The sequence below is a fragment of the Hipposideros armiger genome, unplaced genomic scaffold, assembly GCF_001890085.2.
Source record: "Hipposideros armiger isolate ML-2016 unplaced genomic scaffold, ASM189008v1 scaffold_1175, whole genome shotgun sequence".
Lineage (NCBI taxonomy): Eukaryota > Metazoa > Chordata > Mammalia > Chiroptera > Hipposideridae > Hipposideros > Hipposideros armiger.
Window position 1 is genome coordinate 350097 of NW_017732525.1, and position 26957 is coordinate 377053.

At 38.3% G+C, this 26957-nt stretch overlaps 1 protein-coding gene across 1 annotated transcript in view; it reads left to right on the plus strand.

Moving 5' to 3' along the window:
* The window catches only part of PREX2 (phosphatidylinositol-3,4,5-trisphosphate dependent Rac exchange factor 2), a 217806-nt gene extending 191667 nt beyond the window's left edge, over positions 1 to 26139 (plus strand). The window contains exons 36-38 of the mRNA XM_019632790.1: positions 12671 to 12773; positions 17254 to 17321; positions 23747 to 26139. Coding sequence (XP_019488335.1) covers positions 12671 to 12773; positions 17254 to 17321; positions 23747 to 23792 — 217 coding nt within the window. The 3' untranslated portion in view covers positions 23793 to 26139. The remainder of the gene's footprint in view (positions 1 to 12670; positions 12774 to 17253; positions 17322 to 23746) is intronic.
* The last annotated feature ends 818 nt before the right edge of the window (positions 26140 to 26957 follow it).

Genomic DNA, 26957 nt, shown 5'->3' on the forward strand with positions numbered 1-26957 from the left:
ATTTCACAATGTATACATATATCAAATCATCAAGTTCTATACATATATACAGTTTTTAAATGTCATTTATATCTCAGTAAGGCTGGGGGAATAAAAGAAAAGTAAACCCAGAACTTCAAATTATACTGAATTCTAAAATTGGCAAATAAAACTTCACAATTGATGCTCATTTTGACAACCAGATCAATAATCTAGGTATAGTCTCTTAAAATTATAGGAGGAAATCAAATATTTCAAATATGATAAAAGTTTCATTCTTTTGCCTTTTCCAATTATCTTTCATAAAAGTTGTCTACCCTAAAAAGGTAATCAAATTTACATATAGGCGGGGGTGCCAAAAATATGCATACACATTTTAAGAGGCATTATTTATATATTACTTAGTAGTTGGCCATAATCAGAAGTGCCTGGATGCTGATGGTAACCACTTTGAGCACCTCTTGTAATTGCAGAAGTCAAACATGAATTGTATTCATCTTTCATTATTGGTATATATTGAGTATTACAATTTTACTTGTTTTTTTCCTTTCTTAAAATGTGTATATGTTTTTTTGGCACCCTCTATATATTCGTTACTTAGATTTTGCTTTGCAATTGATTTGAATCTTTAAAATTAGGACATTAGATTATTCTGTTCTTTTAAAATGTCAGTTGCTTTCATAAAATTAGATTACTGTGAAAGAAGTAATTATGAGAATGACTTTTTTTTTTAAGATTTTTATTGGGGAGTTGGGGGAGGGGAACAGCACTGGGGAATTGGGGGAAGGGGAACAGACAAGTTGCTGTCATTTTGTTCTTCAGTCTAGTTGTGGAGGACGTTGCTTCACTGGCCCAAGTTGGCACCATCATTGCACTCTTCCCGGGCGAGGCAGATCAGTCGCCGGCTTCTGGACGGCCGCTCACTGCGGCTGCTGGCCGCTCACGCTGGCTGCTGGCTACACACGGTAGCCCATGGCAATCCACTGCCACAGGGGCTGCAGCCCACGCCGTCTCCGGCGACTCATGGCAGCCCAGCTCCAGGTTGAGCTGTTGTTCAGCATCTTAGCTGTAGAGGGCAGTGTCACTGGCCCTCATATGTGGGATCCAAACCGGGGTCCTCTGGCATCCCAAGCCAGTTCTTAACCATCGCGCCACTCGGCCAGCCCGAGAATGACTTCTTATTGCAGTGGTTTCTCGTTCTTACCTCCAGTAATGATGTGACATTGACCAGACAAGCCTTAACTTCAGTACATAAAAACAAGAGCTTGTACATAATTACCTTCCATTGTTAAAATTGGAAAAGTCTAGGTAATCATAATGCATTGAGCATATCTTCATAAAATATATAACTATTAGTTATATTTAATATTTTGTATCTATTATTTAATTATATTATCATTAGCATTTAATATGTTATGATTAATATTATATTATTATTAAATATGACTATATATTTAATATAATTAAATATAAATGTTATAGCTAACATTTTATGTCTATAGTTGCCAAACCCAATTTTACTATTTCAGCATAGTAGTAAAATTTAAGTATTTACATCACTAAGTTATGTTTATATTTAGCTATTTAACAGTGATAAATACAGAATCTAATTTACAAACTATTCAACAGGCCTTGATTCTTCAAAACCTGTTTTAAAAAACTATAGTTACTGTTTTTCCTAAATCTGTAAAATTACACTGAAAGCAAAGTAAGATTCCAGTCACTTTCTGGGCTATTTCTGAGGGCTTCAAAGTTAGTGATTTTATAACTACTCTAATAAATGTCATAAACCAAATAATCCCACCCTCCAGAGGAGAGAAGAAATATGGGTACCTCTCCAATATAAATGTTTCGCTTTTGTCTGCAATTTAAGAATTGCTTTTTTTTCTATGGGACCCTGGAGCAGGAGAGCAGGTGGCATGGAGGAAGGTGCAGGAGAAAGCTGCATTTTCTGCTGTTATGATATTTACCTTAAACTGGCAGTAGGTCATCTAACATACTCAGGAAGAATACAGAGGAGTGAGATTTAAATCCTGGGAGCAGGGAGGGTATAAGGTAACACCTGTTACAGGATTTAAAGCATGAATGGGTGATGGAAATGGAGAAGGAAATGGAGAATAGCATGAAAACGTCACACTGGGTGTGAAATAGAATACTGCGCTGCATGAGTGGAGGTCTCGGTTTGCTATTCCTGGGCGATGACATGAGAGGGACGCGGAGGTGGCAGATGAGGCAGCGGGGTAGGCGGGGTTGGAGAACGGAAGGCCCTGTCCTCCAAGTTAAGGATTTGGGACTCTCCTGAAGGCCTTAGGAGCCAATGAAGGGTTTTCAGCAAAAGAATACCATGATTAGATATTTAAAAATATATTTTAAAAGTGAAGGTCACTCTCATGGTCTGTGATGGAACAAGGGTGGAGGCCTGTGTTAGAAGCATAGCAGCCGCTCCGGGTGGATCAGTCTGTGACATTCTGCATCAGCCCTCAGGTGTGCAAGCCTTCCTCAGTGCAAGGTAATAAAAGGGAGCAGGGAACATAGAACCGTGCCACATTAAACAATTAGTTTCATCAATCAGGTGCGTCCTTCTAGTTGTCAATTGACTTTTCACGGTGGTGCTCTGTGCTTAGTGCTTAAAAGCAATTAGCAGCCAGAACAAATGAGATTGCTGCAGGAATGAACACGCTTTACACACAACCGTGCCTTTTATAGAGAAAAATGCAAATCTGTAATAGAGAAGGAACACAGTCTCCTTTCAATTTATTTTTACTACTTGATTGCTTTACAATCAATATACTTACTTAGCATGCTTCAAACCTAGTTCCTTTTCATTCTTGAACACATTAAGAAGCGTCTACACGCATAGTGAGGTGATTTGGGCTGGCTGAATTAATCTCTCCCCAAACAATGCATTTAAAGTATGAACGCTGAGACCAAGATTGTCGTTATTGAATTATGGATGCAGGCAGCTGGAATTCTCTAAGTGCAGTCATCTACATGATGCAATTTTGGAATAATGCAAAGAGCCCTGGATTTTGAATCAGAAAACTGGTTTTGAATCCTGTTATTTAGTCACTGTGTGACTGTGATTACATCACCTGGTCTCTCAGAGACTTATTGGTGCAATATGTATAATGATTTCTTTCTGAAAATGATGGCATGCAGATTAAGCGAGCAATACATGTGAAGGAATCTATTAATACTACGGGATCTGGTGACAGTGAACACTCCATTTTTTCAATCTTAATCTGTGTTTCTGATAGTAAATCTAGAGTTAGAAATATGAAATGCATCTGTTTAAACATGACTAAATCATGCTTACTAACGTAGCAGAAACCTTGCAAGAACTATTAAAAAAAACAAACAGATGTCAAGAGAATAGATATTAAATGTTCTCACCACACGTGCGCGCGCGCGCACACACACACACACACACACACACACACAAACAAAATGATAATTAAATGATAATTATGTGACATGATACAGGTGTTAGCTAATGTTGTGGTCTCATTATGTAACTAATAAGTACATCAAATTGACACATACACACCTTAAACTTATACTATGTATATGTAATTATATCTCAGTAAAGCTGGGTCACTGATACCCCTAGTAATGGGTCACAATAGAATAAAGGAGGAGTATGAAAAATACAAGCAATACCTCCCCTGATCGGTAAGAAATCAAATGCACAGAACATTGGAACCTACCCGAGCTTATTTTTAGAATCCTCCTTTGACAGCTGGTGGAAAGTCACTCAAGAGCAGCCGACCAGCCCCCCTGGAATTCAAAGATAAGAGGTTTTCTTTCCTAGTGTCAAAAAACAAGAGTATAGTATCTGGGTTAGAATAAAGATAAATATTTAGGACTTGAAAAGAATCAGGTGCTAGTATTTGCTTATTCACTCATTCATTGAGGGAAAATAAAACTATTTATGCCAAGCACTGTGCTACAGCAAACCAGGGAGACGAACGGTCTGCCCTCACTGTATCCACAGCCTGAGGTCTTGACAAGGGGACCACACAGGAAGCCAGGCAGCCCTACTATGTGGCACTAGTTCCCCTTTAATAATAACAGTAGGAGAAAGATGGTCAAAGGATTGGGTTTTGAAGTGAAGTGATTCAGAGGGTTGGGTACAAACTTTTTAAACTATGGTAGCAGGGAGGAATATATAACATGTCATTGTGACAGTATGAACAAAAATGGATTCTGTTAGGGTTGCACGTGTCTTCTGAACCCAGGAAATACTGGTAAGTGATAAACGGATAACACCTTCCACCTGTCATAAAAAGCATCTGTGTATAAAATAGTGGTGTATAAATCGCATTAGTAGCTGCAAATGATCCCGTTTATGTCACCTCCTTCGTTCTCTTGGGATTGAAACAGGTACTCACTATTGTTTGCCAACCCTGATGCCTGCCCAGGCAACTTGAGCTTATTCCGGTAGCACAGAGAACCACAGCTGATTAGAGGCCTAATAACTCGTTTGTGACCGTCGCTTGAACAAGGATAATAGACTTGGCTTTTAATTAAAGGAGAGAAAAAGAAGACTTTGACAGGATTAGAAAAAAAAGGCTTCATGTTTTTAAGTTCTAAACCTGTAAGTATAAATGTAGAGGTGTATAAAGACACAGAAACCATGTGAAGAATATTATCAAAATAATAGTCCTCAGGCTGTCCTTATCCATATATTCTGAGTGGTGCATTTGTCCTAAAGGGATTTTCTCACTCTCGTTTCCATGACGAAAGGCAGCATTATAATTACAAAGATGGTGACAATGAGGCAAAACAGACACAAAATTCCAGAGCTGAGAAAAAGACCAGGATCTGATCATTGTGTAGGATTCCCTATAAGGGCAAAACTCACTGACTTCAGAATCATTAAATATTTATTTCACTTCGTATTTACCTCGTACAAAATCAAATTAACCTTCATGTTAATGCAAATGATTCAAAATGAGTTTCAATGTTTCGCCAGTTTATGTAGATAGTTAAGGGGTCCTGTCTAAACGCTGATATTTCCACAGTTGGTGAAAACTGTTGTTTGGCAAACGGTCCCCTAAAACTCAGAAAACCACAACACATGCCTTTAGATTTTGGGTGTGTATTTTCCATATAGCACATTTTTCTCACAGGAAATTATTCTGCTAATTATATTATACCAGCACACAAAAAAGTAACATACTTATCCAAGTGCCTCAATTGTATGATTGCAGAAAATAGTTAAAAGTCACTGCTCAAGTAACTTTTGAAGTAGCTACATGTATCCCTAAATTCATTGACTCCAGTGGGTTTTGTTTTTAGGGAATAGTTTTTAGTCTTAATTTATGTAATATTATTAAGGAGTACAGTAGAACTTTTTAAAAGTAATGTTTAGTCTCATCCTTAATTCTTAAATTTGGTGGAAATAAAAACAAAGTCTCCCTTGCTAAAGATTGCATTTTCACTTTTAATTACATTTTAAAAATATTTTCACTTCAACGTGAAACATAATGTTAATTTGTGGCAAATTATTGTGGCTGAAAATTCAGAGATCTTTATTACATGAGGTTTCTGGGTCTTTTATTTAATATGTCAGTTTATAACTAGAACCTGGATGTCCCTCCTCCACTAACAATAAGTAAATGTGGGATCACCCCCAAGAGATAGCGATATAATGATGAGCTACCAAGGAAAATGTCAGAATGCCTGACCATACGTAACCTTACAGAGAGTTAGCAAATAAATCCACTGTAGCAGCACAGAGCTCAAAGCCATAAACCTCCTATTGTTTTGGTTTCCCATGTCAGTTTCTGTTACTGCATCACCCTTGTGGCCCAAAAACGGGTGATGAATCTCCCCAAGTGTTCAATTTAACACATTTCAACTCATGGGAGGTTGGCTTCCTTGTTCGGAACAATTTGAATCAACATGAAATGAGGCCGTAGACCTCTGGAGGTTTTAAAATGTAATTAGAGTAACACTGATGTTTGTATCAGTTATCATGGTAAATGGCCAAATATGGAGACAGTCCCTAGGCTTCGAGAATCTTTCATCACAGAAATGTCATGTTTGACATGGTTTTGAAAAGGATTTACGTGTAACTTGATTCAAATTAAGATTTGAAGTCTTATAAAAGTCAACTAAATGTGGTGCAATAGATATGCCTTAGTAAATAGTTGAAATACAATATTTTGCAATTAAATCAATTTCAGAAGCCAAGCTTTGTCTCTCCGAGGAGACTTAGTTGAGAAGGAGGTTTGGATGTTGATCATTTGGAACTCCTAGCATCCCAAATTGGACTGGCCAACAGACCGTTTTACATGCTTTTCCTGACCTGTAGCTCTACAGCTCGACATACAAAATAAAATTGATACCTAATGTCTAGGACAAGTAGGGACAAACACATGAAATAAAAGACTCATATTAGCAGGTGCCACATTATAGTCAGGTAAACTCCAAACCCCAATTTTTAAAAGAGACATGGGTGGAAGTTTGTTATTAACTTCATTTAATTATCATAATCCTATAACGTGATAATCTTGTAAAAGAATTTACCACAGAGTTGCTTTAATGAATATCTCTTTAAAATAAAAAGTAAAAAGCTTTTTTAAATAGTTAAAAGACAGTGGGATTTGAGAAATTTGGGATTTACAAAAGCTCATATTTCTCAGATTTCCCAAATAATATGTTGCCCATATGAGCTCATATAGATAGACTTACTGGATGAGCTCAATAGCGAAGGGCAGTGGAAATGCTGTTAACACAGGCATGGCTGAACAATCACAAACCTCACATCACGTAGTTCTTGCGTCACTTTACGAGGTTACTACGTCCACTTTCGTCATTTCACAGATGAGAAAATTGAGGCTGAGAGAGTGGAAGTAACCTGGCTGAGGTCCCACGAGACTGTCCTCAAACACTGGCACCTCTGATTGTGACACCCATCTTGTCAACTACTAGTCTATATTCAGAAACAGGTTCCAAGATAATTTGAAAGTAGGGAAAGACACCCCCAAAATGGGCAGATGTTCCTGATTTGGGAAGAAGTTTGTGCAATGGTCCTGCTGACCATCGGCAGAAAGTTCTGGGTAGGATGGAATAGGTGACGTGTTGGAAAGATGGGATGGAAAATGAGAGAGCAGTTGGTAGAAAAGCTTAAGCATCAGAATAAAGAGTTTCCTTCTGCAAATGTAGTCTGGAAACGAATTTAAGATGCTTTGAATATAGTATCGATAGGATGTTAAAGTTGGGTACTTAGTAAATTCCTTTGATAATCTGCTTAACAAATTGTTCTATTATGTCATATAATACCAACGTTGAGATTCTTTTCATATCAACCAAAAAATAAATAAGAGACCCTCTTACTCGTAAAGTCTAACCTCCAACGCCGTGCATGTTTGGGCCCAGACTACTTCTCTGACCCCATCCCCTTGTCCTCTCTGTGTGCCCCAGAACATCTAGCTTCACACTTGTTCTTAAGCTGATGTTTTCATTATTAACCCCAGGGCCTTTGCACTTGCTCTCCCTGAAACGGTCTTCCTAGTAACGGCACCTCTCCCTGCCATTCCACCTTATTCACTGTCTATTCCCCTACACAGTTTTTTTTTTATGGATAACTTATCACCACCTGATATTATGCATTTGTTTCTTTATTTTCTTTTTTCTCTCACTAAAATTTGATCTCCAAAAACAATGGGACTTGGCTTTGTTTGCTGTTGCATCCCCAAGCACAGGAGAGTGGGTGAAAATTTTGGGGTTTGAAGGTCAGTGCCCTCTTTTTTTAAAAAGAATAGACAGTTACAAAGCAAAATAGGAATGAAAGTTAATGTTTATTTAGAATATGAGAAAAAAACAAATTATGAAACTTAAAATGCTGGTGAATACGACAAACCTTTTAGAATCTGAAAAATAAAAGAATGTTTTTATTACTCAATTGCTTGACACACTTCTATCCATTTTTCCCTGCAGTTTTGGGTGACATACTCTTTGCCTCCTCAAATTATAAAAGTTTTAATACAGTTTTCTATAGAGACCGGAAAAATAATTGTCTTTGCATGGCTGATCAATTTTTAAAAATAATTATTCATACCCTAGAAAAGCCTTTCAGTGTCAACATTACTCCTCTATTGTCTTACAGATTTTTAAATGGTTCTCAAATATGAACCATGATGTTTGGAAGAATATTCTACAGAGTAACTTCCAGCTCTATGCATTTCCAACCTTGTTTCTTTTCTTCCACACACATACGAGGTCTGACATTTAAGGTCATGAATTCATCCTAGAGAAAGTACTACCTACCGCACTGCTGAATATCACAGTGGTCACCCTCAAAGTACTCTGCTTGGGAAGTTATGCACCAACGCCAGCGCCTAGTCCACCCTTCAAAGCAGTTTTGGAACTCTTTTTCTGTTACAGCCATCAGAGCTGTCGTCATATTACCCTTGATGTTCTGAATGTCATCAAAATGCCTTCCTTTCAATATTTCCTTTATGTTTGGGTAAAAAAAAGAAGTCATTGGGGACCAGCTCAGATGAGTAGGGAGGGTGTTCCAATACACTTACTTGTTTCCTGGCTAAAAACTCCCTCATAGACAGTGCCATGTGAGCTGGTGCATTGTTGTGATGCAAGAGCCGTGAATTATTGGCGACAAGTTCAGGTCGTCTAACTATTTCATGCAGCCTTTCAGTACTTCCAAGTAGTAATCTTGGTTAACTGTCCAGTTGGTACAAATTCACAATGAATAATCCCTCTGATTTCAAAAAGGTTAGCAACATCGTTGCAACAAGTTCACAAACTGAATTGTCAGACCGTGTACTTACAGTCCTGAGTGACCCAGGTTAGAAACATACTGCATGACAACCTGGGGTTCAGCACCCCCTTTTCAACATTGGGTGAATTTGTACAATGGGCAGTAGGAACACTCTGAAATTCATTCCTACACCAGAATACTTAATAACCTAACTACAAATGGAAGTGACTATGAATCATATACATAGGTCCCACTAAACCTAACCTAAATGGGACCCCTAATTTACTTACTTTGGCTTAGTTCCAGAAATAACCATGGCCATTTGAACACTGCAAAACATGACAGAGAATAGTTGGGATAGAAAAAGATAGCAGTCATAACCACTTGCGATTGAAACATTTTGGTTTTGCAAATTTTTAAAAGCATATGACTGTATAAACAAGTTCCTAGGTATCCGTACAAGTAAGGGACCCTCACACTCAACATTTTGTAGTTGGATAGTAAATCCACTTCTGCCAGCACCTAATGGAACTTGTAGGTACAAAATAGACACTCAAAAATATTTTTGGATGGATGGAAGGATGAATAATAAAAGGCACTTCTTTATGACTTCCATAGCATTACTAAATCAAAGTGCCTTTCAAATTAAATTGGACCCATTAGCTACGGGTCACATTTATTATATTAAAACTATGCTAAATCTCTGAGCGATGTGGGATCTATTTTTCATATGAAATATGTCAAGAAGATTTATTCATTGTAAGCACAGATACATTGACCCTTTGCTTTTTCTTTCTATGGGGAATTTCATGATTTCTGCATAATTTTGCAGCCCTGTCAAGTGCATTTCCTGAGGAGTCTGCCCTAAGCAGAGTTTCTACTTAGAATGTCTTATTACTAAAATTGCAAAACAACTTTCTTCAATGTATATGTTCTATTTACCTTTTTATGAGGGACAATTTTTACGCTGTGATTGTGTGTGTGTGTGTGTGTGTGTGTGTGTGTGTGTGAGTGTGAGTGAGAGACTCTCAGTGAAAGAGTTGTCTCAATTTTTTTAAAGCATTATTGCAGCTAAAAGGATTTGAAAGATTAAAGGCCCATATTTTCCAGGATGGGGTAAAAATATAGATTTATTTAAATTTTAGCTAACTGTCTAATGTTAGAACAGAGATAATGCTATAAAGGAAACTGGTGCATCCGACAGGAAGTGTTGTACTGAGGGATTTGCTGTGGACCCTGACTCTCTCGCCCAGGGTTAGCATATCCATCTCACTGGGAATCAGAGAAGTACCTACAAAATCAAATAATCTTTCATGAAACCTGACTTGGTGTGTACGTTATGCACCATTGAGAAACCTTGTGCCACTCTTGGGACCCAGAATTTTTCAGTGAGTGCCGGAAATAAAATGCTTCTTGAAATGCTGATTTTTGTTTTCACTTGACATTCAGATTGAGATGGTTGAGAGAAGGTGAAAAGTTATGAGGCAAATAGTGTCATATCGACAGAGAAGTTGTGGATTTACGGCTAGGTTTTCTTTCACAAGCTTAGTTCAGGAGAGTGCCCTTCTGTGATGTCATCATCAATACACTAGGTCTCCTTGGGAAACATCAACTGTGAATCAAATACAACCAATGTTACCCACACTGACCTGGTTGTCTTTTTAAAAAATATTTCACTTTTAAACGCTTTTGCAAATCAACCTTGGGACCTACTTGGAATATACACAGTGGTTAGCATGAGAAAGCAAGTTAGAGGAAGCCATCTTTTTTGGATATGCTGGTAGAAGAAAATATACATATCCATTTTAAGGTAGATTTTTCTGTTAGGTGATATATGTATGATTGGTGCTAAAGAAGTTTTACATTTTACATTTTACAGGGACATTTTACAGTACCCCGTCAGAGAGCACGTTACTGTCCACATTGATTGATCGGGAGATTACAATTAAATCTTTTAAAGTGTTTGGCAGATAACTTTTAAAGTGCTGCAATAATGCTGCTTACTACAACTTGTACTAGGGAGGAAATAAATCAATTTAAAAGGATTACGAAAATGGATGAAAATTGTAGGTGGCCTGTCAAAAATCTTTCACAATGAGTGTTTGTTAGGAGTAGGCAAGTCATGCTTTATCAGGAAACACGGAGATATTTCAGTGTGATTAGAAAAAGGTAAAGATTTTTTTTTCTTAGCTTCATTCAGCTGGTGTGATGAGCATTATTGATTAAAATGTTAGGATCGATAAGAAGTTAAAATTGGAGTAGAGGAGAGCTTGAGAAGGAGAAACAGGTTATGGTCTGTCGAGTAACCTAACAAATGGTTTGTAAATAAATGATTTTTAAACATGAGCTGTCAGTGATACTGCTTGGCTTTCATTAAGGCACATACCGTCTTACGTGCAGGTGTGTGTAAAATTACAATATATACTGTTATCAGACACGCACACTAAATATTTGTAAGCATTGTGTACTACTAAAAGCTAACTACAAAACTAGCCCATTTGAACATGTGTTATGAATGCTTTCTGGAGAATTCTCTGTAATGTTACTGACGAGCTGCTTTTCAAGTCATTTAACAGCCAATGGAATGGAACATGTTTCTCCTTAGAATGCGATTCTGTTTAATAACACAGTTGCACTCCATCAAACTCTTCTTTCTAAAATCACAGCAGTAATGTTTTAAATACCTTTCTCCTCTTTTTCTTAATTCATCAGCGTGAAAATCAACCAAATATACTAGACTCCCATAGTACAGCCTCATAACCAGGGATGAAAGGGTTAGATAGTCCTCACATAGAAGCAACCGCATTATAGAATTTACTTTCATTTGTAGGGAAAAACTAAACAGAGCGAGAAAAATACACGTGTTAAAACATCAAAGCACTATCAAAGGTGGAGGTAAATGCAGACATGGAGAAAAGACAATCAAAATACCAATAAACTGAAAAATGTAGTAAAACAAAAACCCACTAATATGCATTTTAAAAAGAACATCTAGAAGTAATGAATATTTTTACTAGGTGTATACAAAAGGTACCCCTGAAAGAAGCAATTCAGAGGCCAGCACTTGAAAATATTAACAAATGGTTAAAGTAGGCTCTAAGAGTTGCTATGAAGAAATGTGGAAGAACATAAAAGCAATACCTTTAAAGGAAAGGAAAAGGAGAAAAGGCTCACCAGTCACTGAATTCAGAGACTGAATTTTGAATTTTCCTGGGACTCCTCTGGGCACCACATTCCCATAAAAAATAAATAAAAGTTCCGTTTGAAAATTTTACAGTCTTTTAGATTGGTCTTAGAAGTATACTTTTTTTGTAAAAATTAATTCTGATCTTAGTGAAATGTTAATGTCACTGTTTATTTTTCTAAAATAGTGGGCATATATGAGTAGAAGTTATCAATATGTAGACGTGAGTGAAAAATATTAGGAAGTCATTTTTAAATTACATAAAATATCAGTAAAGAATAATATCTGGTAATAAAATCCATCCATTAGATCCATTAGAATTCTGCTTGTTTAATTCCCTGTGTATAAACTTTCTCATAAACATAGTTCATTATAGGTTTGTTTTAAATTCAAATACTTAATTTTGGACCCCAAAAGCGTAGCTTTATAATTTATTTTTAAACATGTGTTCTGTGTAGGAAAACCAATGGTGCATTGTCCTGTCGCTTTGCTTTTGGCTGGTGCTTTTCGATTTTGAAAGTAGCATAGGGGAGGACAAATAATTTTCCCTCTACCCTTCCAAGTTCTTAGCTGAGACCCCTGTAATAAACGACAGATTAACAAGAGCAAAACAAACAGACATTTATTCACATGTGTACCTGGGAGATATCCAAGGGGGAATGAATAACGCTCCAAGGTGGCAGGTTTTGGGGTGGCATATTCTGTTACTCTGCATTAAGTGACCCACACTGTCTGGAAGTGCTTAACAGAAACTGGTGGGATTTGACTTACCTTTACAGGTGCACCTTGAGCGTGACGGTGGAGCAAGCCATTATTCTGGCCAGAAGCCATGGACTGCCACCTCGCTACATTATGCAGGCTACTGATGTGATGCGGAAGCAGGTATGTGTCACAGACACTCGTCGGGGAGTCGTTTCTCAGGTCCTCGGTTAGAAGGTCCCTTTGTTTATTTATGAAGTTTCTGACAGGTGCCTGCATGTGACGGGCACTTTTCCAGGCTCCGAGGGTAAGTGGTGAATAAGAAACACCCCCGGGGAAGAAGACAGCACAGATGTCCACATGGGGGTTCTCCGAGACACTTAGACAACCTGGAGAAAAGGACATCTAAGAGGTAACTGGAAGGAGGAAAGGGAGTTGGTCAGGCCAAATGAGTGGATTTGAGGCTTATGTAAAAGACAGGATAAATGGACACTTGCCATGCTCTGGGAATTGCAGGTGATTTAGTAAGGCTTGGGGAGGGGCGGCCAGGTGGCTCAGTTGGTTGGAGTGCGAGCTCTGAGCAACAGGGTTGCTGGTTCGATTCCCACATGGGATGGTGGGCTGTGCCCCCCACAACTAAGACTGAAGGGCAGCAACTTGACTTTGAGCTGATGGGTCCTGGGGAAAACACACTGTTCCTCAATAAAGTTTAAAAAAAGAAAAAAAGTAAAACATAAAAAAAAAAGTAAGACTTGGGGAATAGATTGGGGAAGGGGGTGAGGGGAAAGGAGAGGAAGGAACTGAGGGCCCTGCACACTTCTCAAAGGGACTGACTTCTCTGCCATACTCAGAAATTTGTGCGTCATTCTGAAGATAAAGCACTTCCCTCAGATTTTCCTTCAGAGAACGAATAGCTGCCGTTAAACTGTTTTTAGGTCTCTGAAGTGCATATAGGTAAGAATATATTCTCTTATAAAGAGAATGAACTTCTTATCCAATAATCAATAGGATTTCAAGTGTGGTAGTTTATTCAATTATAGTAACCTATTTTTAATAATAATCCAGTAAGCGATCGATTGTTGTGTTGGCTACACATACTTATATACTCCTACAATCTGGACTTAAATACTCAAAACCTTTGACTTCTTATAACTAAAAATGAAGATAGAGAAAATAGAGATAGAAAAATTGAAACAATATTAGGAAGATCTTAATGACTTGTTTAATTGGTGCAAATCTCTTTAAAACATACATATTATATTTGTATTTATATGTGGTACTATGTGTTTATAAAATATAATTTCAAAAGACTAAAAAATTATGAAGTTCTTATAAAACCCTGATTGATTTCTATTTTTCTATGCACTATTTTTCAGTATTTAACACTCCTTCCTCCTGTTTTTTAAAATAAATACATTTAGAATTGGTCAGTTCCTTCCTTCCTTGTTTGTTTGTTTCTCTGCTCCAAGTTTTAATGATATCTCCAAGTTGAGAGACAAAGAATTGATTTCTACCTTCTTGGTGAAAGGCTGTGGAGCCTGAATCCTCTCTTTAGAGAAACCGGGGTAGACTAGTGCACAGAAGAGATGTTTGCAATATTCCCTCTGTTGCTGATCCTCTGTCCAGTATTCAGCAATTATGGGCAGTGGGATTAATAGCGGATCGCAAGCCAACTCTTACCCACTTGAAATCTGAGTAACCAAAGATCGCACTTTCTGTTACTTTTGCCTTTCAACCCTTTAGACTCAACTTTCCAGAGACGAAATGGTGAGAATATTTGCCAGGTTAAGGAGTTATATTTTTTAAGGTCTTTAGTTTCTTTTTTAGGGAGAAGAAGCCTTTCAACATGATTTATTGTTCTTATTTCTTAACTGTAGTGTAGTTTTCACACACAGATTTTGTATATGTACTTTGCATAGAGTTGTTGTTTTAATTAACTAGTTGAGTTAGAAGGAAAGATAAAAGATAGAAGGAACAGTACTATGTTCTTACAATTTTTTTGATAATAATTATAATAACGCTCGGCAGCACTTTGACATAATCAACTGATTTGATTAATGAAAGTCTTGAGGTTGATGCTCCCAGTTACATTGTAAACTTAAAGTTTTCTGTCCTGCAAATTGTACGTGCCAGGTATTCTTTGGTGGAAGCCTACCCCCCAATTTTTTTTTCTTGACCTTTTTAATAAAAACTGGGATTCCAAAGAATACTGGCACCTTAGCTACATAGTATCAGGGCATTACACTGGGTACTTAGAACAAGGGCCAGGGGATATACTAGTGTCACATGTAGGTAAATCACCACACAGGCTCCAACAGCCAAGTACTCTAAGGGGTGTAAATGCAATAGGACGTTTGTTCAATGAATGAGTTCTAACTAGGATAACTGGAAATAAGGTTTCCTGCAGAAAGTGAATATATTATGATAGCGCCTGAGAACACAGATTCTTCAGCCGAACAACCTCAGTTTGAATCCCAGCTCCAGTGTTTACTGTCTGTGTGGTTTGGGGCAAGACTTTTAGCCTCTCTGTTACTTACCTTCCTCATTACTAAAACAAAGATGATAATAATAGTACTTGTCTCATAGTGTTGTTGTGAGACTTAAATAAAGACATATACTTAATGCACTTAAAACAGTATTTGGTACAGTGAATGACCAATCAATTACTAGCATAGATGATGCTTGATTTGGAGGATAAATGTGATGCAGACAGGTAGGGAAGAGGTCAGAGAGAGTGTTTAGGCTGAGGGAGCAGCATAAGCAGGTATAAAAAAGGAAGGCGCTGGCACACTGAGTGCATGAAGAATTATATTGTTGAGTTTCAAGTGGAATATGTGTTTGGCATGATGAGCGTTACTTTTATTTGAAACGTTTTAAGAAAGCAAAAATCTTGATATAAATGATTTAATGGAATATTATGAGACAAAAACAAATACTGGACTGTAGTTAGTAAATCTATTTCTCATAAGGATAGAATTTAGAAATTCTAAGACTAGCTTATATGTATACTAAGATTGAACAAATACTAAGATTGAACAAAAAATATATGGTCAATAATAATGAGAATAAACTTTCTGACTATGTGAGAAAGAAGGTGCACATGAGGACAGGGAGACGGCTGGAATCCAGAATCAAACCCTGTGGTGCTGGATTGGAATCGGAGGTATTTGTTTGAACCGATGGACACATGCACACACACGTGCACACATGCGCACATACGCACACAGATAGATGGAGACATAAATACAGATGTTTGAGTATGTTTGCATAAGGCAACTAGCTCTGTCTACTGAGGAGACATAGAAGCAGTTACACACCAGTAGTACTAAGGAACATACCCAGTGTCCAGACCTTCCGTTCTCAATATCACTATTCATTAAAAAGACCCAGGGATCCTTGGAGAAGTGGTTAATTCCCAGGTGAGCCAGGGCAGATGTGGCCTGGAACATTGTGAGGGGCCAGAAAATAAACAAGTACTCAAAAATGATGGCGGTCCTATCAGCAGGACACAAAAGGCGACTTGCAACAATTTGAGCAAGACTTTAATTATAAAAATATTGGATTGTAACGCACAGAATAAATAAATATCCATGAATCCATGCTGATTTCAATAGTATTTGAATAAATGATTTTGGGAGAAGGGATATGAATTGAATAAGACATGCAACTTCCTTAAGAGCATTGTACCAAAGTTGACTTCTTAGTTTTGATCATCCTGCTATGATCGAGTGAAGGGTTAAAGTCAGAGGGAGTTTACATGCTGGGCAAACTATATGAACTCTGTTCTGCTTTTACAACTTTAAGTTTAAAATTACTTCAAAATAAAGAAGTTCTTTTAACTGCTCATATTCTTTTTTTTTTTTTTTCTGTTTTCCTTTTCTTCTTTTCTTTCTTCCCTTACTGTAGTTCAGAATTGGCAGCAGGAGAGAGAGTTTCAGAGTTTTTAAACTGCTTTTCTTCATCTGTCCTCAGCCCTGTTTCCTGGTGTTTGGTTCTGTGTAATAACTAATTCCCATTAGGGACTGCACAATGATTATATCTTCATTCATAAACTTGACAGATTGTAAAGACATTTTCATTGCTAGGGTACATTGATTGCCTTTGTACTATAAACCTTGAGGCAGAATTCTTACATTTCAGAGATCCATATATACATACCTTGTCCAGAAATTGCTTTAGAACCATTTAAGGAAATAGTTTCTTGATAAGTACTGTGAAATTTAAAATGACGAATTATTCAGCTAAGGACAAAACAGGCACGTGGGTGTGATAAAACAGTTATTTCTGTTCCACGAAAGTGGGGAACACAGAAGATATTTATAGCTTGCTCATTTCCTACTGTCTTAAGTATTGCTTGCTTCTAGGAATAAAGACATAGATGAGATAGTGAACAGGAAACTGTTATTTAAACTTATTTTGAATGATTTCGATGGCTATTTAAATACGTATCGATCCTTTGAAACAAATATATCAGTGTATTTTAATTCTAAAAAAGTTAATTTTGAAAATGCTCAAATGATGATTACTTTCTTCTCCTCATCCAGTCTCTCTTGACGTTAATTATATGGTTGGAATAAATATTATATACGCAAATGTTAATGGTATGTTTGAATAATTACTAATGCAATGTAGAGCTAAGAGTGATTTTCCTTACTTCTTTCAGGGAGCAAGAGTTCAGAACACAGCAAAGAATTTGGGAGTCAGAGACCGGACCCCACAGTCTGCTCCCCGGTAAGTGACTCCCCAGGTCTGCTCTTTCCCAAAGGGCTCACCACCCTTTCCCGGGCAGTGGTCACTCACAGCTAATGCAACATCTCTAGGACATGCCCAGTGTAAAACTGATTATAATCATGGAAATTGGCCTTGTAAACATTCTGTGGCTAAATGTGATTAGGCATCAACGCTCTCAGAATGAAAAGGGATTTTAGCAGAAGCAAATTTAGAGGTAGACGCCTTGACATTATTTTATTTTGCAAGTTCCATCATGAATTCAAAAACAAAAGTCTACGCAGTTAGTACAGAAATTTATATTCCAACTATGCCAAACTTTCATAACGCCATTTTCATTTATGCTTTTATGACTACACATGCTGTTCCCTCTGACTCGATTGCCTTTCCCATCTGTGTCCGTATAAAAAACTAACCACAAAACCCAACTAAGATGTTTGTTTTGTCCTTGAATTTTTGGCAGAGTTTCCTTCATCATTATGCTCCCTTCACACCTTGTATTTTGATCTATGATAGCCCTGACTGTGTTGCAATAATATATCATTACATGTCTCTTTGCCCAATCTGAATATGAATTCTTTGGAGGCAAGGAATATGTTTTTTGAATTTTATTCATTGCTCATCATAGTGCCTGCATATGAATATCCACACTGATTTCAAGAACGTGTGACTGAATAAATGAATGAATGAGCTTTTTGTTTGTTATCATACCAAATATTCACAGTTCGTATGTCATCACAAGAAAGGACTCTAATCCACCTTTAAAATAAATGAACATGGGAATAGCCACCAAAGAAATGTTGTTAATTTGATTTCCCTGGTGACATTAGTGTCAGCAGCCATCTGCTTTGAAGTAGGGCAAAATGAAATAATGTCCTTTACTTTTGATTGTTTTCATACATTTGCATTTTAACAAAAAGTAAGTTCCTCTAAGTACGGTCAAGACACTCTTTGTTTCCATGCACAAAGCAGTTACCAGAGTGACCATGATGACTGCAGCATTGGAGAAGTTATATTTTATTCTGGAAAACGTGTGGGCAGTGACAATACTTTCAAAAGGCAAAACGTATTTTCTCTTTGAAAATGGATGGAGCGCTCATGTTCTAATTGCATTTGTTTTGACTGCTGACTCCTAACCCTTGTTAATCCTTCAGTCATGTTAATGTTATCTTGCATAGTGGATTCGATTAGAATCTAAGACTTTCTATTACTGAAGAATCATTTCAAACAGGCATTTGCTCTCTAGTACCTTGAGCAGACATGGTGTATTTGGATAACAGACCCAGTGAAGTGTTAACATTCCAATAAGAAACAAGATAATGGCTCAGCAAGGTCCTCTTAGCTGGAGCTTATAAACAATAATAAACAGTGGCGCTGGATAAGACTTCAGCATCCTGATCAATAAACCAATACACACGCTGAATACAAAAAAAGAAATGGATGAACGTACTCTCTTCTTTATTGGATTATGTTTTAAAACACTTGAAATGAAACGCAATAAACTGTGCCAGCTGTAAAGTTGATATTTTTCACAATGAATGATAGCCCTAAAAGCAGAAAGCTAGAGTGATTTTTAATTTTTTTAAATTTATTATTTCATTTACTTTACAAATATTTATTGAGAATATAAGAAATGCAAAGCACTCTGCTGTGCCCCACGGAGAACATAAACATGAGATAGAAATAGCTCTGGCTCTCAATGAGTATTTGCTTAAAGCAATGAGATGAGTAAAACATAACTACAGGAAAAAGTAGAATGTGAGAGAGTTCCGAGGACTGTCGAGGGGCTGGGGTCCCTCCCAGCTGCAAACCAGGAGCCCTGCTCCAAAGACATCAAACCAAAGAACACATTTGGCTCTTAAGGCCAGGCCACCCACAGGCAAATCTGGGGTAATGTTTCTACAGGTAGCTTCAATGCAGCTAAAGTTTGCTATCTTTGCCTGAGATAATGTTTTGTTCAAATCTCCAATCAATCTCTTCATAGTTTTGTAAAACCATCCACTGCCTTTTATTTTTTAAATTTACTCAGCAACCATATACTGACTATCTTCTATGTGTTTGTAGATGCCAGGCACATTGTTAAAAACCAAAGATACAGATAGAGTCTTTTCCACCGGTCACTGATATGCACAGTAGAGTGATAATTGAATAAAGTGAAAATAGTATACAGTGTATATGAACTGTGACAGAAATAGGCACAGATTGCCATGAGAACACAGAGAAGGGGCACATACCTCAGCCAAGGGATGGAGGGGGGTGGGGGTTGTAGAATGTTCCTGGCCCAGTTAGATGTTCTGTACAGCTGATGCAGTGACCCCAAGGGCTGGAGAACCCATCACATTCTGAGAAATGCACCTGGATCTCTGACTGATGCTTGACTGTGATTTTAGAGTTAGAGTGATGCAAAGTGGGGCTGGGGACCTGGGGTGGGTGGGGTAGGGGTGGGGGACTGAATCAGGAAGAGGCTTGTAGGAGATGCTGAGGCATTTTTATTTTAATTCAAAGACAATAGGGAAGCATTCATAAACAACCTACCTATCTAGAAGATTTAAATTTTAGAATTTATCTCTGACAACATTAAGGGGTTCCATTTGAGAACAGCTAAGATTGAAGGCAGGAGCTTAAAAAGAGATTATTATTACTGAGGATGAAGATAAAAGGATGGACTAGAGAGACATTTAGAAGACAGAATTAATAGTCTTTGGACACTCATTGGAATGGAGGAGGTTAGGGAAAAGGAAGATTCTAGGATGACCACCAAATCTTTGGCTTGGATGACAAGGGGTGGATGTTTCTAGTCACTGAGAGAGTAGATACAGGAAAAAGAGCATGTACAGTAGTCTGCCCTTTTCTGCAGTTTCACTATCCTCAGTTTCAGTTACCTGTGGTCAACGACAGTCCAAAAATATTGAATAGAAAATTCCAGAAATAAGCAATTCATAAGTTTTAAATTGTGTGCCATCTGAATAGCATGATGAAATCTCATGCCATACTATCTGGGACATGTACCACCACTTTGTCCAGCATTTCCACACTATATAGGTGCTGCCACACATTAGTCACTTAGTAGTCCTCTCAGTTATCAGATGCACTGTCACAGTATCTCAGTGCTTGTGTTCAAGTCATCCTTATTTTACTAAATAACGGCCCCAAAGTTCAAGAGTAGTGATGCTGGCAATTCGAATATGCCAAAGAAAAGCCGTAGAGTGCTTCCTGTAAATGAAAAGGTCTGTTATGTACAGGAAAAAAACAGTATATATAGGGTTTGATACTATCTGTGGTTTCAGGCATCCACTGGGGAGGTCTTGGAACTTATCCCCATAGATGAGGACAACTGTATAGGGAAAAGATGACATCCAAAAGATGACATGGTGCTATTGAGACTAAGGATCAATGGGACATCCATGTGGAGAGGACTTGTACAAATGAGGTTCTTCTTCCTTCTAACTTTCATACATTGGCTCTTCAGAGCAATAAACATCTTCACCAAGACCCAAATATGACATTTCAGAAGTAATGGTACAGTGGTCTTATTATAAAATCTGGAAACTGTTGTGTAATGAAAGCTTGATTTTATATGTGTGATTGGGAGGTAGCATAGTATCATCGTTAAAAGTGAAAAGATGGTTTTGAGTCCCAGCTTGTGCTCTGTAACCTGATTTAGTCAGGTTATGTGTCGTCTGAGACAGTTTTCTTATCTGTGTGATGGAGGGAAATTGCCTTGCAGCAGAGTATTTTTGATACTTTAACTTTGAAAGAGGCATTTGCTTTGGGTCTCCCTTAACACAAGTTTCATTTTGCCACATAGCAAGGTCAAGGGCATGGCTAGAGACTACAGTTTGAAAGTTCATCTCTGCAGATTTACATTTGGGCTGGAAATACCAGCCCCAAGATGGCTGCCTGAGCCCAAACTGGAAAAAAAGGAAGTGGAGCCACAAACAAACCTTTTTGTGTAGGGCCACTGGTATGCATGAAGGGAATAAAAAAAAAAGCAAGAACCCCAAAATGTCGAGCAAACAGAGGCCTCCCATGACCTAACAGTTTAGCTGCCCCAAAACCAAATGCCTCAGTGCAGAGTAGAAGCCCATCTCTTACCTATTACATTTTACTTCCCAACCTCGTCTGCTAGTTCTAAATTCCCAAAGCCCCTCACTATCCATTACTAATGTGTCTGAACTCAAATAACCCTGAGTCTCTTCCAAGAAGCCGCGCAGAAGCTGAGTCTGCCCAGCGCTGCAGTACCCAGAGCTATTATTTCATTAGCTGATTAACAGGAGTACAAGGCAGACATTTCAAAGACTTGTCTACCCAGTGGCATTAGTTGCACTCAGTGGGTATGTGCAAGGAAAGGTAATGGAATGTGATGGCTCAGGTCAGACGTCATGGGGCAGGACATCCTCCACCCAACCTACCATTTCTGTGCTAGCAGAGTAAGGCTAAGGCCAACTGTGCTTTTCACTCAGTAGGCAGCACTGTCTGGGTGGGACATGAGAGGACGGAAGCTAAAGAGGAAAAGAACTTCCCCATCATTCTGTTATTCCAGCCCCGGAAATGCAAGTTGAAACACCATATCCTTTAGCTGAAAAGGCAGCTTTGAAGTCTACCAGCTCATTTTAATGTATTCTTTTCTTCCGGAGGGATGGAAAAAGCCTTTCTGATCTGAGATGTCCTTATGTCAGTATTCATTTTCTTCCATGGCTCCCTAACCACCTTCCAGACTGGAAATACGTTTTGCAAACCTCCAAGGCAATAATCTCTTCTACATGTTTCCAGGGTCGGGGAGTTCATTTTGTTAACTAGGTTTCTGACTCCACATTAAACCTTTCTTATTCTTCCCGCTTTGATTTAGGATTAACATGGGATTAAATGTCGAAGGAAGAGGTCATTTCTAATTCGCTAAATTTGTCAACAACTCGGTTAAGCTGCGTTTAATTTAATCTGTCAAAGGGAGTGGATCTCCATAGCTACTCCTGGATGTGGAGTGCTTTGAAAAATGAACAGAGTTGAAATCTGCCCCTTATGTTTTTATTTTTATTTATTTTTTTTTTATTGGTGAATTGGGGGGATGGGAACAGTGCTGGGGAATTGGGGGAAGGGGGACAGACAAGTTGTTGTCCTTGTTTTGTTCTTCAGTCTAGTTGTGGAGGACATTGCTTCACTGGCCCAAGTTGGCACCATCATTGCGCTCTTCCCGGGTGAGGCAGATCAGTCGCCGGCTTCTGGACAGCCGCTCACTGCGGCTGCTGGCCACACACGGTAGCCCATGGCAACCCACTGCCACAGGGGCTGCAGCCTACGCCGTCGCCGGTGACTCACAGCAGCCCAGCTCCAGGTTGAGCCGTTGTTCAGCATCTTAGCTGTAGAGGGCAGTGTCACTGGCCCTCATATGTGGGATCCGAACCGGGGCCCTCTGGCATCCCAAGCGAGTTCTTAACCATCGCGCCACTCGGCCGGCCCTGCCCCTTATGTTTTTATAGCATTAGACTAGCTCTGAAGAACCAGGGTGGCCGTGGGCACTGTGGATGCTTACAGGTCAAGTCCGACATCCAGCCGCCTTAGACCAGCTGGCATGATCTCAGGCCATGCCTTCAATAACGGGTATGCACGGTGTGGTCACTATTGCAGCGATGTCCCCCTTCACTTTGTCTCTGGAGTTAGGATTCAACCATTCAGGAGACTGGAGCACCAGTACTTGTGGAATTCTAGTGTGGTCCCCTGAACTTTGCCTTGATGCTGGATGATCTCAAACAACTGTACCTGAGATGCAAAGAAGGTGCATCTTCCCATCTCCCAGAATCTCTACCAGTTCAAATGGATTCCTAGACCCACCTGAATCTCCACTTGATTCTGTTGACAAGTGAGGGGGCGATGGGCAAAGCTGGGCGTAAATTCCTTAGGAAACACTAGCTACCTGGGCTTTGATATTCAGGCCTCAGGACTGTGCCACACCACCCTGGTCATAGCCAGCTGCCTACACCACCAGGATGGTACAAAGTTAAGCAAATTTCCAAAATTGGTCAGAACATCAGTAGAGTCCTATGAGATAGATGCTTTCTTACTAAGACAATCGTGATAGACATGGTGATGATTATCATAATAATGTCGTCTCATGGAATTTGGAGAGTCAGTTTTGCTACCAGCGAGGTGAACAGTAGAAACACCAGGGCAGAAGCAGCTGGTATAAAACGGTCAGCATTGTTCAATCAGTCGCCATCTAGATGTGCAGAGAGACATCGGTGTTTCCCAAATAATAGAACCAAAATTTTGGACTTCGCTAATTTGTATGTGATTTTTAATGAAATAGGTAACATGATCATGGCTCCCAAACCAAGAAATTATTATCGGTGTATTTGTTAGACCAGTAAAAACATCTCACATAATGTCAATACTCTGGGCCACTGTCACACTTTCTCATATGCCTCTTCTAGGCTGTACAAGCTGTGCGAGCCGCCTCCCCCCGCTGGAGAAGAATAGAGAACCCCAAGGAACGGAGTGAGCAGACGCTTTGGGACACGGGACTAGACAAAGGGCAGTCTGGTGAAACATTCTCCACGCAAGATAAAGACAGGAATTTTTTCTCGAAATCTTTCATCATGGTGTAAATAAGTCATAGTCAGCTTGTACTTAGATATTTCTGCTGGAAATGGATAGATGGTCATTCAGACAGTTCAGCTCCATACACAGATCCCTCTATGTATTGACATGACTCTTTATTTTTAGGGTCCAATTCATCCCTGGAAATGACAGGGGGGAAAAAAAAAAAACCTGAGGAAAACAGTGAACCATTGTGCTTCCTGTCCCATGTATGAAAATTATTTTATTGGGTTCTATATTTCACCTCCTCTGAATGGGAGCACGTAATCATGGATATTTCCATTTGAAGCGGTCTGTCACTGAAGAAACATGGCCACATTTTCTAACTCCTACAGAAATGTTACAGACGACAGAGACCAAGTAGTTTCTGCGGGAAAAGTGAAGAGCGTGCTTTCCTCTTTCTAAGGACATATTTCTCAGTAGAGGAGAGAGCGATGGAGGCCTCCAGCAAGACCTTCTTCCGGCTGCTTTTAGGCGTCTTTTATGCTCCTGGACGGCTCCAGCAGCCAGTACTACTGTGGGTCTCAGAAAAGGGCATGGCTCCCTTGGGCCACGCTTGCTCGTGCTGTGCCAGAGATGTCAAGGATCTGCTAGGGATTGGGGAGCTGCGGAATGGAAGGTGAGGGTGGGAAAACCAGCCAATTAAAAAAACTCAACCTTTAACCTAGATCCCCAAAACTCTTAATTTTCTTAAAGCTTTCAGAGGAGATGTCAGACTCTTAAGAGACTATGCTTTGCTGAGTATTTTTCTATCAAGGTATATTATATAAGGTGTGAAAATAAAGCTTTACTTGTTGAACTTTAAAAGGACTGCTAGAGACGTTGGTAAATTTATGGAAGCACAAGATGTATTCTATTTTAATTCTAAAGTCTATGTAATGTTTATCCTTTCTACTTTGATCAAATAACATTGGTGTTTTTAGCATAGTGACTATGGTATTATAATATTGATTTGAAATCCATAATTTTCAAAACAATTAAGATGCCCTTATTGGGATTGTGATAACTATTTGGATTTAGACTTATTTAGTATGTGAACTGCTTTTCATAACTAAAGTATATAAAAACCATTATTAAATTTTAATTTATAAAATTTGTCCTTGGTTTTCAAACTATCATTAAAAACCTTCATTACTAGCAGTTGTGTATTTAATAACAAAAATGCTGTTTATATATGACTGAGGTACTTACATACCTGTCAAGGTGATGATTATTGTTATTTGGCACAGAAACTTTTAAGACTTTTGCAATAAGGCCATAGTATAGTGAAAAATAAAGAACATCAGAGTTTTCAAAGAAAAGGTTGAACACTTGGAATTTAATTAAGATTAAATTAATCTTAAATCTGACCCTAAAATGAATATCAATATTAGGTACATCCTTAACTTAAAACGACTTGACATTCTCGATATTATCAGCAAGTGAATCCTAAAGGTCCATGATATTAGTAAATTGTGATTTTCCTGTACTGAAAATTTCATTATGTTCCATGTAGGGCTAATGAGTGAGCAAATCTGATTAACCAGCAAGTACTTTTCACATTATCATTAATGTTTTCTAATTACTCTCCTGGAAGCAGTAATTTCTTAGAAGGATGAAGGGTCCCTTAACCATTTAATTCGCACTTTGCTGTGTTTCATGGGGGTAATTATCTGCTATTGTGGTATTTATAAATTAGCATATTTTTCAGGATCTGCTCTCTCTGCAATATAATGTGTTTACTATTATTTTAAGGGTTCAACAGTGTAAGTGTACCATCTTCTTTAATAAGTGCTTGGCATTTACTAAATGCCCCAAAGTTAGTAATGGTTTATCTGATCATTAGTCACTGTCTGTTTCGATGGTAATAAACGTTTCAGATAAAACTTAAGTAATTACTGTGGGCCAAACAATACGTCCAAGTCCTACTGGACTGTTGTTATTGCTTCACTCTTTCTCATATTGACAATTTGAGGTGGTACTCTTTTCATCACCCCCTTTTTACAGTTGAACTGAAGCCAAGAATGGCCCAGTGACTTGCCCAAGACTACATGACTGCCAAGTAAATAGAATCAGGATTTGAACCCAGGAAGTGTGCCTTCTTAATACATTACGCTGCTTCTTAGGACCGCAAGAACTGTTGTAATATAACCAATCATTTGTTAGTAAAGTGGGAATTATGTGGAGTGTGTTGCCATTAAATTATACATCTTATATGGAGAAAAAAAGTGAAGGGGAATATGGAAAAGGTCTTTATTTATGAAACTCTTAGGATGTGCTAGACATTTTACCATTCTAAATACACATTTTGAGGGAACACAACGTTGTGGCAATCTGAAAAAGTATATTCCTCATAATTGAAGATAGCAGTTTTAGATATATTTTGAAAGTCTAGAATGGTGCATCATATAAAATTTGACAGATTCCAAAACAGTGGTAACAGTAAAAAATGTCAAATGAATGAAGACAATTTTTCAATCCCGTAATATCTCTCCATGTGACATTGGGCCTTTAACTGGCCTTGAGTGTTTAGAATAGGTTCACCTAAATGCCCACATACTCCTCTACAGCCAGTGGACTTTAAACGTTGCTGTAGCCTGCCAACAGTTCTCCCAGGTTCTGAGTTTGGACATCTGCCTCTCTCCACCTAAAACGGAAGGTCATGCATAGAAATTTTGGTTCCTAACATGGACCGGACTCAAAAATACTTATTAACTAGTAACTCATAGTCAGTACATCTTAAATCTTTCATTACACCTTCCAAAGGTTTCTAATATTAAATATTACAAAATTTCATATAATATTAGAAGTATGGGCAATTTTAGGAGACAAGAATTTTATGTCTAGTCCCAATTAATATTTAACAAGGAGGAGAGAGAGAAGAGAAAGAAAAGAGTTTCTGTTCTAGTTTTCCTTATATTGGATATGTAATGTTGATTTTAGAATACAAGCTTTATTTTATGAACCAGTATCCCGATGTAGTTTCTGTCTCTTTAAGTCATATTTTCCCAGTGGCTTAAATTCATTGGCCACCCTTCTTCCAGCAACAATGTTCAATTTAAAATT